This window comes from Penicillium canescens (assembly GCF_028828765.1).
Source record: "Penicillium canescens strain IBT 15451 chromosome Unknown utg000015l_segment0_segment0, whole genome shotgun sequence".
Lineage (NCBI taxonomy): Eukaryota > Fungi > Ascomycota > Eurotiomycetes > Eurotiales > Aspergillaceae > Penicillium > Penicillium canescens.
In genome coordinates this window covers 53,148-65,300 of record NW_026703977.1, presented here as the reverse complement: position 1 = coordinate 65,300, position 12,153 = coordinate 53,148, and the positions used below count along the sequence as shown (strand labels likewise).

At 47.4% G+C, this 12,153-nt stretch overlaps 5 protein-coding genes across 5 annotated transcripts; 3 read left to right on the top strand and 2 right to left on the bottom strand.

Moving 5' to 3' along the window:
- Positions 1-2,053: 2,053 nt before the first annotated feature.
- Positions 2,054-2,578, top strand: N7446_014181 (uncharacterized protein; the record flags this gene model as incomplete). The annotated part of the gene is made up of 2 exons (XM_058522920.1): positions 2,054-2,207; positions 2,340-2,578. The coding sequence occupies 2 exons, from the start codon at positions 2,054-2,056 to the stop codon at positions 2,576-2,578; spliced, it is 393 nt and encodes a 130-aa protein (XP_058364758.1).
- Positions 2,579-3,597: 1,019 nt separating this feature from the next.
- N7446_014180 (uncharacterized protein) lies at positions 3,598-4,213 on the bottom strand (the record flags this gene model as incomplete). The annotated part of the gene is made up of 3 exons (XM_058522919.1): positions 3,598-3,654; positions 3,805-3,875; positions 3,928-4,213. 3 exons carry the CDS (start codon positions 4,211-4,213, stop codon positions 3,598-3,600), a joined length of 414 nt encoding a protein of 137 aa, XP_058364757.1.
- A 1,088-nt stretch (positions 4,214-5,301) lies between these two features.
- Positions 5,302-6,222, top strand: N7446_014179 (uncharacterized protein; the record flags this gene model as incomplete). Its single annotated transcript, XM_058522918.1, has 1 exon — positions 5,302-6,222. The coding sequence occupies one exon, from the start codon at positions 5,302-5,304 to the stop codon at positions 6,220-6,222; it is 921 nt and encodes a 306-aa protein (XP_058364756.1).
- Positions 6,223-6,868: 646 nt separating this feature from the next.
- Positions 6,869-7,373, bottom strand: N7446_014178 (uncharacterized protein; the record flags this gene model as incomplete). The annotated part of the gene is made up of 2 exons (XM_058522917.1): positions 6,869-7,055; positions 7,120-7,373. The coding sequence occupies 2 exons, from the start codon at positions 7,371-7,373 to the stop codon at positions 6,869-6,871; spliced, it is 441 nt and encodes a 146-aa protein (XP_058364755.1).
- A 2,078-nt stretch (positions 7,374-9,451) lies between these two features.
- Positions 9,452-10,717, top strand: N7446_014177 (uncharacterized protein; the record flags this gene model as incomplete). Its single annotated transcript, XM_058522916.1, has 5 exons — positions 9,452-9,822; positions 9,881-10,175; positions 10,233-10,309; positions 10,378-10,477; positions 10,538-10,717. 5 exons carry the CDS (start codon positions 9,452-9,454, stop codon positions 10,715-10,717), a joined length of 1,023 nt encoding a protein of 340 aa, XP_058364754.1.
- Positions 10,718-12,153: the final 1,436 nt, after the last annotated feature.

Sequence of the window (12,153 nt, the reverse complement as noted above, 5' to 3'; positions counted from 1 at the left end):
GTATGGCATTACGAGATGAGGTTGTTAGCGTACGCGAGGCCCAGTGATCCTCTATCGTCTGCACTCGGGCAAGATTGTACAAGAAACGAATAGTGCATTATTACCATCCCAACGTTCAAACAAGCTGGGATGAATCTTACTTTCTATTTCGATATTAACAGAGGTTTTGACTAGTACAGGAACATGGGTTATAGGTGGCTGCCGCTGACAAACATTTGTCTTGGGGACGTAACTCTGTGTAAGAAAAAGGGATAAGAATGCATAGACTCCTTTAGTAACGAAGAATCACAGCCTTCAGAAACACAACAGGCAGACTATGGACGAAACCTAAGTTGGGAAGGTGCTGGAAGATTCCCCCGTAGACACGACACTCAGAGAAGCCCAAGCTTTTGCAAAATCCAGGCCCGTTTGGCACCTTTCATGGTTGCCCCATTCTTTTTGAGATATGCTTTGGTAAATGGGAGGCCTTTGCAATCAGGACGCCCGGCGTGTTCCAGCCACGACAATGGTGTCCCGTACATATCGTCGAGAGCATTGACTTGGGCTCCATTTTCCACCAGAATTCTCGTTGCGTTGTAAGAGCCATACTCAGCAGCCCAGGAAAGAGGGGTACGTTTGTTTTGATCGCGATCGTCAATTGGCGCACCAATATCCAGAAGTCGTAAAAGAAGCTCAGTACAGTCCCCCATAGCGGCGTAATGAATCAGAGACCTCTTGAAAGGGCCCCTTGGGTTGCATATGCCCCGGGATTGGACCGACTTCTGAGTTGCTTCGAGGAAAGCCATGATGTTCTCGTCCAGCGCATTCATCTGGATATTTTTGAGGCGCTTGAATTCACCATCCATGGTTGTGGTGGATTGAGAGGACATGGTCTTTAGACACTTCGAAAAAGCCAAAGGTCAGGGTCGCGAGAGCCCGTGACCAAGCTGGGGGATCATAGGCTATATAGTAATGGTGGGAGAAGATGTCCCATGTCTCCCAAAGTATAAAATATGAATATGCTTTCTGCTATCCATGTGCTTTTCGGCGGGTTCTATTTCATTTTAATGATGCAGGATGCTACTTGGAAGCACAGGAGTAAAGTTCAAGGGCATTCTGTTGTATCAGTATGTGTTTCATGGCCTCGACAAAGTGCGGCTGCCGGCCGCAACATACAGTATGCAGCGGACTGTTGGGTTGAAGAGACGAAAAGGCTAACAAAAAGCCAGAGGCAACTCACCCGCACCGTGTTGTAGTGCCTCAGAAACATGAATTGGATCGTTCAACACAGCGTGTTGTGGGGACCAAGGCTGGGCCGACTTCCGGAACAAGACCGCCGACCACACACGCGGCCTGATACGCCTCGTAATTGGATACATGGGTCCTCGGTTATGAATAGCATAGCTCTATCAGAATGGACAAAGACCAAGGTCGAAATCTATGGTTGTGCATTTCGCGCCCCGCGTTATCGTAGACGCGGCACATCACTTCGATAATGGCGTGCTACGCCACAAGTGTCCAAGTGCATATCCAGTCCTCACTTCTTCAGCCACGACGACACGCCATAAAGCTGTAACAAGCCATTTTCCTTCGGCCGGGTTGTGAGGTGTAATCTGGTGAGATGTTGAAAGGAAGTACCTCAGAACTCCGGAGCTCATCAGTTCTGAAAAGGTCGCCCGCATGTTCTAGCCCTAGATACGTCGAGGGTTATTGGGCAAGCATCAAGTTGTCTTAGCTGGCCTAAACTGATCTAACCGATTCCTGACCGCATAGTGAGCCTCAATAACCGACCATACTTGCCAAAGTGTTAATCTCCCATGCACCTCAACTTTGGTCAGCCGACTGACATTTTTAATTCAATATGTGCCCCCTACAGGCTATCTGAAGGCTCTCAGAAATCTCGGTAATTCTATAAAAGCCTCTGTCGTCCTTCCTCGTTTTGCTCGACTACACACAACGCCAAATCAATCGGTTAAGAAATACAGGACACAAGAGACGCAACACACAATATATTTTCGAATTTTAAGCTCCTATAATTCCTCAGAAGACAAGGAAAATGCGTTTCTCCATCATCATGATTCTCGCTAGTGCCTATGCAAGCGGATCTCTCGGTGGCACCCTTGAGATCATTGATATTGATGGTCAATGCGCGATATGGTCCTATGACAACCATGGCTGCACGGGATCTTCGGAATTCTTTAGCAAACTTGACGGAGATGACTGTGCAAGTAAGCAAATGCCGGGGATGGAAATCAGAAAAAGGTACTAACAAAGTTGTAGATTTGCGCGTCAAGACCGGCACCCCTCAAGGTTACCCTGTGAGTGGTGTGGGGGCTTGTGGCACGAAAAAAATTCGTCAGTTGCATGGATTGAGGTGGAACATACTGGCCTGGTCAGCTTCTTCAATTACCAAGGCGACAAGTCGGCATGTACATTGGACAACGGACTCAAGCATGGCAGCCGATGTATCGCTACTGACACGATATCCTCCACCAAGGCGTCCTCCGCTTTGACGACACCGAGATCTTCGTCATCAGTGTCGGAGTCATCCTTGACTACCTCCCAGACCGCACCTTCTTCCGATTGTTCCGCGGATTGAGGAAATATGAAGAACAAGTGCAACTCTCGGGATGTACCAAACATACCCTTCACTACTTTGCAGGTGCATGGAATTTTTGGCTTCCTGTTACTTATGTTTTCCAGTGTCTGGTGTAATTTCCTTTCTGAACATTATATGTACTGAGGGTAAATTAGACGGAGATGTGGACAGCAATGCATTGAGTTAAACTGGATGGGTGTTCTGATAGATTTATGCTGATTCATAGGTTGTGATTCGATTCTGCATTTTGTTCTTTAGGTTCAGTTGGGAGAGTAGTAATAGCTTGTACTGTAGCTATGCTTTGCTTTCCAATTTGGGCGCTTCTCTTGAAGACTTCCATCGATATGATAGTATTCGAGACGTTGTCCCAATCTGAGGAAAAGTAAATAAGGAAACTACTATATTCGGAAGACTGGGCCATGGTGATTGAATAGGCCCTTTGATGCTGCGAGGTTACTTTGTGCGTTTTATTGTCGTCCCAGGGATTGAACATACATATAATATGACACTTCTTGAGTTTTCCGACGGTCTTCGAGCTCGACGACAAACAGCTCGCCGATCACGGGAGCACGGGTAATGCAAATACCAATAGCAGGCTCAAGATGTATCTTGTTACCTTGAGAATCTGCCAGAATCAGTTCGGAATTCGCATGGTTTGCTTGGAGCGACTGCCTGCTTGTCCTAGCGCATTGTTTAGTCTTTCAATTTTCTTTCTTATCACTTGGATCGAGGAATCACATACAACAGATCGCCCTGTTGGGAGTAAGAAGCTATGTCGATGGAGAAACCGTGCTTGAGACTTGCAAGTTGGGGTTGGGTTGTATGCAACTCCCTGCAGTGGTATTCGACCTCTAGCACACGCACGTAAAGTGGGTTTACGAGTGCAGCCTTGCTACTAAAATCGACGGGCGTGGCGTATGTTCTTGCTACGGTGTTTTTCCGGAAGCCAACATACCCCGGACGACCGCTACGGAACGTGCTATCACTCGTGGATTGCCGATTCCGCAGTGCAAATATTTTTATCGGTAGGGACTCTCGCAGGGCGGTCTTTGGGCCGAATGGTCGGTTTTGGGGCCCTAACAAGGAGTCATCAGCAAGCTGGTAACTATCTCTCTGTTCTGGACCGTACTCAAGATCCCTTGGGAGTTGTTAGATTGAGATTTCCCAATTGCGAATAATCGGTCGACTATTGTGAAACAATTTGTTGTATAAAGCTCCCCGCTAACTTTGTCGAGTATTCTCGCAAGGTCCTGGTGGTCGTAGTTTCTCATAATGCATGCTAGGACTTCGGATTTCTCTGGACATACATTAGCATTAGTGTTAAAAAGAGTGCATGACGTAAGACTGACCGGATTCTTGCATACCTGGGGCACCTTTGAAGCCCCATTCATCAGTAGTGGGCCACCACTTAGGTTCTTCTTTCAGTCTCGATTTCACAGTGGCCAAAGCCCCGTCATTAATAAAATCCCAATCAACGGCGGTTGGCCACCAATGTGGTTTGTTTCCCAATCTCAGTTTTGCAGTCGCCAGAAAGTGGTTGTAGAGCACTTCCCTATCGTTAGGGCAGAGTGCTTGGAACTCTCCATAATATTGATCGGCGTAAGTTGGAACCGAAAAGTCGACCTTTGCGTCCATTGTGTTATTCATGGATGGGTAAAGTTTGAACGTCCAAATAGTAGGAGGGCAAGGGATTGTTTTAAACACAAGAGCAACAGATCAATCGTAGGGAAAAGTCACTACCCTGACCTAGCTGCCGAGCTAGCTTGGAGGGCATGAAAGCTGGACCATTCCTATTTGGAGAGCCGCTAGGGGCCTGAATCCCTGTTTAGGTTTCGCAGGCATAAGCAACCTATAATCAAATTGAAGGCTTCCGACTGCAATGCGGTGAATCCAATTTTTTCTTGGTTTGGTTTATCGCACTTGGCTGCTAGTAATGGAGTCGTTTACCTCATTGAGAATTTTCCCCCTGCATCCTTCAACTCCTTCCTTACGAAGACTCCGTGTCCATGTATCACGGAGCCGATAATTCCATGAATTTTGATCTCAAATGCCTACTGTCAAGGCTGACTACGTTGTTTGAATCGCACCCACATGGCGCCTTGTTCACATTCCTCGTAATTATATTGAAGACTAACGCCTGGCGGGGCCCCTCACAAAAAGCGTGGCAGCTCCTAGGATCAGATCGGCCGATTCCAACATAAATTACATTAACTGTGTCGTAAATGGAACAGGAGTGGCAGCTTCAGAACTAGATTGCAAGCAGGTCTCGCCAACCCATGGGTGTTGGAAGCCTTGGAAGGGCGGCGCCATCCTGGCCGATAGGCTGTAGCCCTCCTGAGCCAGGAAGTGTCGGTGTTCTGTGTGTACGTCTAGCCCGAAACCTCGAAATTGTCTTAACCAATACACGTCCGGCAATTGTTTACTAGCCCCACCGCCAAGGCCTTAGCGCGACTCACTCGCGTCACATCCAATGGAATAGCTCTTACGGGGCCAAAGAACAACATCAAGCGTGTATTGGTCAAGGCAACTACAAGATTGCGGGCTAGACGCCGTAATATAAGTAGCACGTACGCTCCTTTGTATATCCTAGCAAAATTTCCTGCATATCATCTATCAACTGAAAGAACTGATGTTCATATCGGCTTGGCGCATGCAAACATCCCTCAAAAGCTACACCGCATGCTCTCTGCAAGCCGGCCACAATTGCCCCACCGCATCCAGACATGAAGCCAAAGGCATGGGTATACAGATTCCCAATACCCCAAAGATATCGTAACGTCATCGGGTCTATCTTTGAGTTGGTTATGACGGAGAGCGAGTATTACGAGCTAGCCGACCCCTTGTTGAGTGGACTCACCGCCACGGAAATCTCTTTGATAGCGCACCTGCTCGGAGTCACAGAACAATTCCTCTACGCCAGCAGATATCTGAATCCGCTCAGGGAGCAGGACCCTTTCATGGTCTACTTTGAGCCACTGATCAAGAAGGGACTGCAAGTCTTAATTCTTGGTAGCGATATTCTGGATTTAATGGAGAGAATCCAGCGTCCGGCGACGTACTGGGGCAGTCGAATTGCGGAGGTAGAGACCAATGGCGGACTCATACATACGCCTGAAATTTGGATCGTGGCAATACGCCCCAACCAGCCCACGTACGAAGCGCCAACAGAGCTCGCGGCATCTGAAGAGCCATTTGACGCCTTAGTCCAGCCTGTGGAGAGCAAATACATGTACAGAGACCCCGATACGAGCATGCCGGTGATGTGGTTAAAGGGTACGGGCGTATACTTGAGACATCGACATCCTCAAATGGAGACTCAACGGTCGAAATACATGTGTACCGTGGAATCTTCCTCTTTTGCGATCGACTGGGATGATCTTTACCAAGACATACGGCCCGGCTCTACCCTACCCTACATCGACGCTTCAGGAGAACCCCACACGATCAAATTTTCAGAGCATGATACGGCGATGGAATACAAGTCGGATACCCATAATGAAGATCGCTCGGTTGTTTTGTGGAAGAGAATGTACGGTCCAGAGGCGAACGCGGTATTCAATGGCAGGGTGCTAGACAGAAATGGGAGGAATATTTTGGGAGAGGTTGAGTTTGCTTTCAAGTTCCCTTTTCAGAGTAACATATAACTGGGGATGACATTGTAAGTTACAATCGAAAGTCAGGCATCGAATCCACTAAAGCCGAACTGCTTAAGTCAGTTCCTATGAATATGGTATTCAAGGTTGGAGGGTATCGTCATCATCAAAAAAGAGTGGTTATCATCCTCTCAAGGCAGAAGGTGGCACTGAGGAGCCTAATTGTGGAAAGAGTAGGATGGGAAGCATGTATTTATGAATTTCTTCACCCACGACGTCACGTCCGGGTCAAATGTTCTTCCACGAGGTGCACTAATATGGTATATGCAGCGACCAATCCAACCCCAGAATACCTGATGCAAGTTTTCAAAAAGGCAGCAGACCCTGGGAGCTCAGGGTGATTCCAGGAGCTGGGTTACTCCCAAGACATCGGACACATTTTCCGGGGCTGAGGACATCGAGGTTCAATATACCGTGATTCGGTGAGGACAACTCAACTAATGCAAGAATAACATGAGGGGAAGCATCTCTTATGAAACGTAAGAAAGAGGGTGCGTTATAACAATAGGCTCGTGCGGCATTCAGCCAGCCACGTTTTCACCTCCGCTTCATGGGCGAAGCGGTGCCGGTTATGAATAGCTTCATGGAAGAGAAGATAGTAACTCTCTATGACCAATTTTCCCTATGGCTAAATCAATCATGTCAGCTGGTATGAGGATGGCACTGGCTCCGTCATGTCCCAGAAATCCACTGTCACATCGCAGTTCTTGTAAACTGCATAACATTCCGTTCCCCCTCCAATTGCGGTGGGCAACCTAACCCAGTATGTGCCGTCGTAAGAGCCAAGATTGAAGTTATACGTCAAGTCGTGGTACCGAGAGTTGCTATATATAGACAATATTAGCAATGGAAGGTTCATTGTCACCTGGATAGCAGATGATGTCTTACCCATTGACTGCGGTTGACGATTGAAATTTGGCATACATAGTACCACCATGGAATCCGTCGGCATAGTAGGTGGAGCCTACATTGGTTGGTAGTTTATGTGTCTGGCGATGGTGATTTGAGCCGCAATTTGGAGAATTGATAACTGTGCATTGAACCGCTGCGTCACAGTGCATAGTCAGCCTCAACATGACGAAGGCTGCTAACAGAGCCCGTTTCGGACGGACACCTAGTGGGAAATAGGAGATGGTACGCATTGTGGAGGACAACTATAACAGCTGAATGAAGGCAAGAAGCCTACTAACTTATGTTCGAAGGAGGATATAATGTGCTTCCACTTTTTTATCCGTAGTGTGTTGCGGCTTTTATAAGAATTTAAGTCTCCAGAATCTGCTTTAAGCTGCGCCACGAGACAAGATAGAAACAGTGTGAGAGGCTGGGAGTCTACTGGACAATACTGAAACAGTAGCAACATTCATTATCTCGAGCAGATCCGCCTACGCTAGTGGGCCGCGTTTCCCACATCAATAATTAACTAAGCCAAGATCAGTTAGTGAGTGCTGCCTCCTACAAGGCTATCAGCTGACTCTGTAATTCTGGGAAAGGTGTCTCCTAACGGCGTCTGGGCGCATTTTCAGCGATAATATTCTTCGCGATGCGGAATACCTACTCGATAGTAGAAGCCCCTAGAGAGGCAGGTTCTCTTTTTCGGGCACGTTTGGCTTTGATTGCTGCATTTTCATCCCTTCCCTTCTTGCACGCATGCGGGTGGTAGAAACCGGAGGCCCGATTTCCGAAACTCGCGCTGCTGCCCTATTCGGGCTGCATCGGGTGCCCCGCATGCACGTGGCATTTACCCTGCTTCTTCTGCTGGTTAAGCAAGAGAGTAAACCCCTACATGGCGCCTGTGTGGAGGAAGCTAAATCGGCTCAAAGATATTGATTTATTGGTTAACTTTATAGTTAAGCTTTCTAAGAAACTACCAGACCACCACCGCTCCACCACCGCTCCACTTCGCAAACAAAATAAGGAGTGGGGATAAGGGGGTGAATCCCGAAGTTTGAACTTGTTTTTCGCTTATCGCTAGATTAAGAAGCCTTAACTAACCACAGAAGTTTGGTTGGCGGCTTGAGTCAAAACCTTATTGTCCATCTTCCCCCCACACACGGCTCGGAAATTCGAGAACTCCAATTAGTCCAGTCATTTGCTTCAAGCAATGTAGTCAATAATGCCGTGCTCATGCCGCTTCTATCGGCACTAGGGAAAGACGCTTTTACTAACGAATATATTCAGTCTATCCCGCATCGCTTCAAATCCTTCATTAAATTATTCACTGTAAAATAAAGAAAAATATATATATACATATAAATAAAATAGCGGTAATTGGCCGGAGACGCGAGAGCCTGAGAAAATAAAGACATACTCATGTCAGACAGCCATTTAACAAAGGACGATAATCCCCAGAATAAATTCCATATCCTTTGGTGAGGCTGGCATTCGGCCCAAATAAGAGACAGTAATATCGGAGGGGTCCGAAGCGGGTACTCTATCAGGCAGCCGTCGAAGTGTATTAAGAGGGATAATAGCGATAGGAAGGTGGCCGTTTGGCCTACCGAAAGTGTCAGGGTATAGGCCCGGGTAACAGGTATATTAGGAGTTGGGGGTAGCGTGGGTCCGGAAAGATTGGTGAATTTCGTAGTGGCCGGTTATCTGTTCGGCTGTGTTATCCTTTCCGTCGTGGATTTCGTTACCACGGAATTGTACCCTGTCCGAAAGCGGCGCGGAAGCGATATGAGGTTGTAACAGGAATGGCCTCTATAGCTATGAAATACACTGGATGCCAATCAGAGCAACTGAATCAAAGAGGGAAAACAGCTGAGACCTGGAAAGCGTGTTGATTCTGGTGGACGATCTACTGAAGGCCGAGGGTTCAAATACCCTCGAGAATAAGGTGTCTCGAAGGATACCTGTCCGAGGTGGCAGAAGGTCGCAAAAAGGACGCTAAACCAAAGAGACGGTATTGGATGACCGCAGATCTCGGCTAGTCACAGTTGTACCTGACGAGTTAATACAATACCTATCTCCGTTTTCATGACAGGTTGTAACTTTCCACCTGCGGGAAACGACAAGTTATCCGTATCCTGTGTGGCGCCATGTCAGAGATAAGGCTCATTTCCCGAAGTAAACAAATTTTCCGATGCCTGATATGAACGAATACAGCTGGTCATGTCCCTGTGCAGGTATAATTAGTAGTATCCTCGAACAGTGCTTCTCCATACTAGCGAACATTTTTACCAAGGCTCCTCTGCTTTCAGCTCAACTCAACTGCTCCATAATGCTAAGTCTATTTATTCTACTACATTTGGGTGTTCGCATCGCACATGGCTATCCTAGCCCTGTACACCAGCAAAGTGCCGAGACCCCACCGTCGCTATTCCTCAAATCTCTCAGTGAAAGCAATGAAACCGTTTTTACTCCTTATAAATCCCTTGATTATGGACGGTGGAAACCTGACAGCACTGTCTATGACGGTGTTTCTATGGTTGAGAAGCATGCCGCTGTTGATGGCAAAAGCTTGACATACCAGGACTTTGATATACCTGCACTCACAACAGAGCAGATTAGGAAGTATCTGATGTCAACTCCAGAGTTTTTCAATAGCCATGGGAAACTATCTTACACGCTTGAAGACGTTGAAAAATACAGGTAAACGCATACCGCGCTTACATTTATGGAACTTGAACTCACTACGATTCTAATATAGGCATTCCCTAATGTCAGCGGACCATAATATGACTATTGCTGTACCCAGTCGTTATGCCAAAAGAATCTTACCCCACACCACGGATGTTGAGTGTGAGTTTGGCAGCAGTTCATTCTGTATACCGGAATGCAGGAGAAGCTCGTCTAGGGCTGTTATTCAGTCGACAAACCCGAACGTCTATGGGGACTATCATTACGAAAGCGGCGCTTTGTGTGGCACAGGCTCTATATCAAAGAGCGTCTCCGTTACTGACGCGTCAGGGGTCAACATTGGGGGCAGTGACAATATTCCCGGGGTCAGTTTTGCGTACTTGCTGCCTTTTAAAACTGCATATGCCTAACTTTAGCAACAGTTGGGGAAAGGATGGACGGGCGCACTAACAAAGTTTCTAAGCACCTTCGGGCTATCAACTTCTCACAATGCAAACACGTGAGTTAAATTAATAACCCAATCCCGATATGCAGAACTTAGGGAGTACTGATAACCCGTCTTATTAGCGTCACAACCACTATTTCCTATTCCGGCACTTGTGGGCCACATAATGTCTGCTTTCTCTGGGAGAGACCCCATTTTACCGTTGACAAAGGAGTCATTATTGTGAGTAGTGAGCAACTATTCTTGTCACTTTTAGCTGTGTAAGCATACTGAGTAAAGCAGACTCAGGAGTTTGATATCGCCACCAATAAGGCTTGCGGCTCTCCATCTGTGACGCCGTTTGAGGCCCATATAATGCATGAGGATAGCGATGCTGGAGGCGCTGGTATGTACCTCTCCATCTCATCAGTTCTTAGGTTCTGTTTCACCTGCTTTGTCTTCCCTGCTCTGCTACGTCATTGAAACAAATGAGAAAAATGAAGGCTTGCTAACTGGATAGCTGACTATGGTGCTTGCTATTCTATGACGTACCATGGGTGTCCAGGCCCGGTAGAAGCTTCATCTACTCTTCCCCGCTGTCCAGATGGCTATTGAGCACTGTACCCGACTCGGACGGATGTCTCTGTTAGATCTTTCAGTGGTAGGCATTGGTCGTCCTTGAAAGCTTCAAGGTGGCAACACATGGCTATTGTGACGATGGGGACGTGAATGGGAGGATGGGAGGACCGAGTTTGCATGATGGTTTAGTATGGGGATTTGACGATGTGAATAAACACAGCCGAATGGGGTGATAAGGGGAAGCACCGCTTACTCCGTCAGGCATTCCAGAGCAACCGAATTGCTATCTCCGGAAAGCTTAGTCTGCCCGCGTGGTTCCAAGTCCGTTTGGTGTCCAAACGCAGTCTTCCGCTGTCGTACAACTTCTTGCTCACTCTCATCGGCCGAGGTGCTATTGTCCTGGTCGACAGAGTCGTGTTCATCCTGACAGAATGAATCGTCCTCTGTGGTATCGCCTGTAGCGGATCTGGATGGACTACCCGTATCCTCAGACTCGGAGGACGACAAGGACAATCCACGTTGCAATCGGCTTCGAAAGTTCTGTCGTCGAGGAGCGTGCGAGACTTTTCGAATTCCGCCCATACTTGGGTCTGACTTACGCTGGGGTGAGGAGTGGTCCTAGTTATGGTTTTCTGTGATATGAGGCGCTCGGGTTTTATAGCATGTTGTATCGCGGGATCAGGATTGACTGTTTGCTTGCTCGCAATTGAGGAGGGGATCGCAAGTGCGCCCATTTTTCATTCCTACTTTCTACCCGTAGATATCTATTTCTAAATCTGCACATTTTTTAACAATAACTCACTAAGAGGCGGATCAGACAACAGAATTCAACAATTGGTGAAACAATGGGGAATTGTCAATACGAACGGGCTCTTGTGGCCGCGTTCAACGTTGTTGATTCTCAACGAAGCAGAGTGCATTAAAAAGTGAGGGATTTTTGGTCTTCAGAACTTTGAACTGGTACGAGTACTGAGAGTCTGGTACTGGCTCTCTAGGCTAGGCCAAAGCTCATAACACACTATAACCTTTTAAACTCAACAACCTTACACATTCCAAATCACTTTCTGCTGTTTTGTTCACCCGTTTTCGGCTACTTTCGCAACTTGCCCGAGCATCACCATGTCCCAACGTAGCGCACATGGCTGGCCAGAATGGGAAGAGAAAAGTCTTCTCCCATGGTTGGATGCCCATCCGGAGCTGTCGTGGAAAGCCCTCTCCGACGCATATTATGAAGACTATCAGGTGCATCGAAGCGTTGAATCTTGACGAGGGAAAAAGTACCATATTCTGCGGAAGCAGAGTCGCACTGGTGCCAAATCTCCCCCAAATCCAGGCAAATC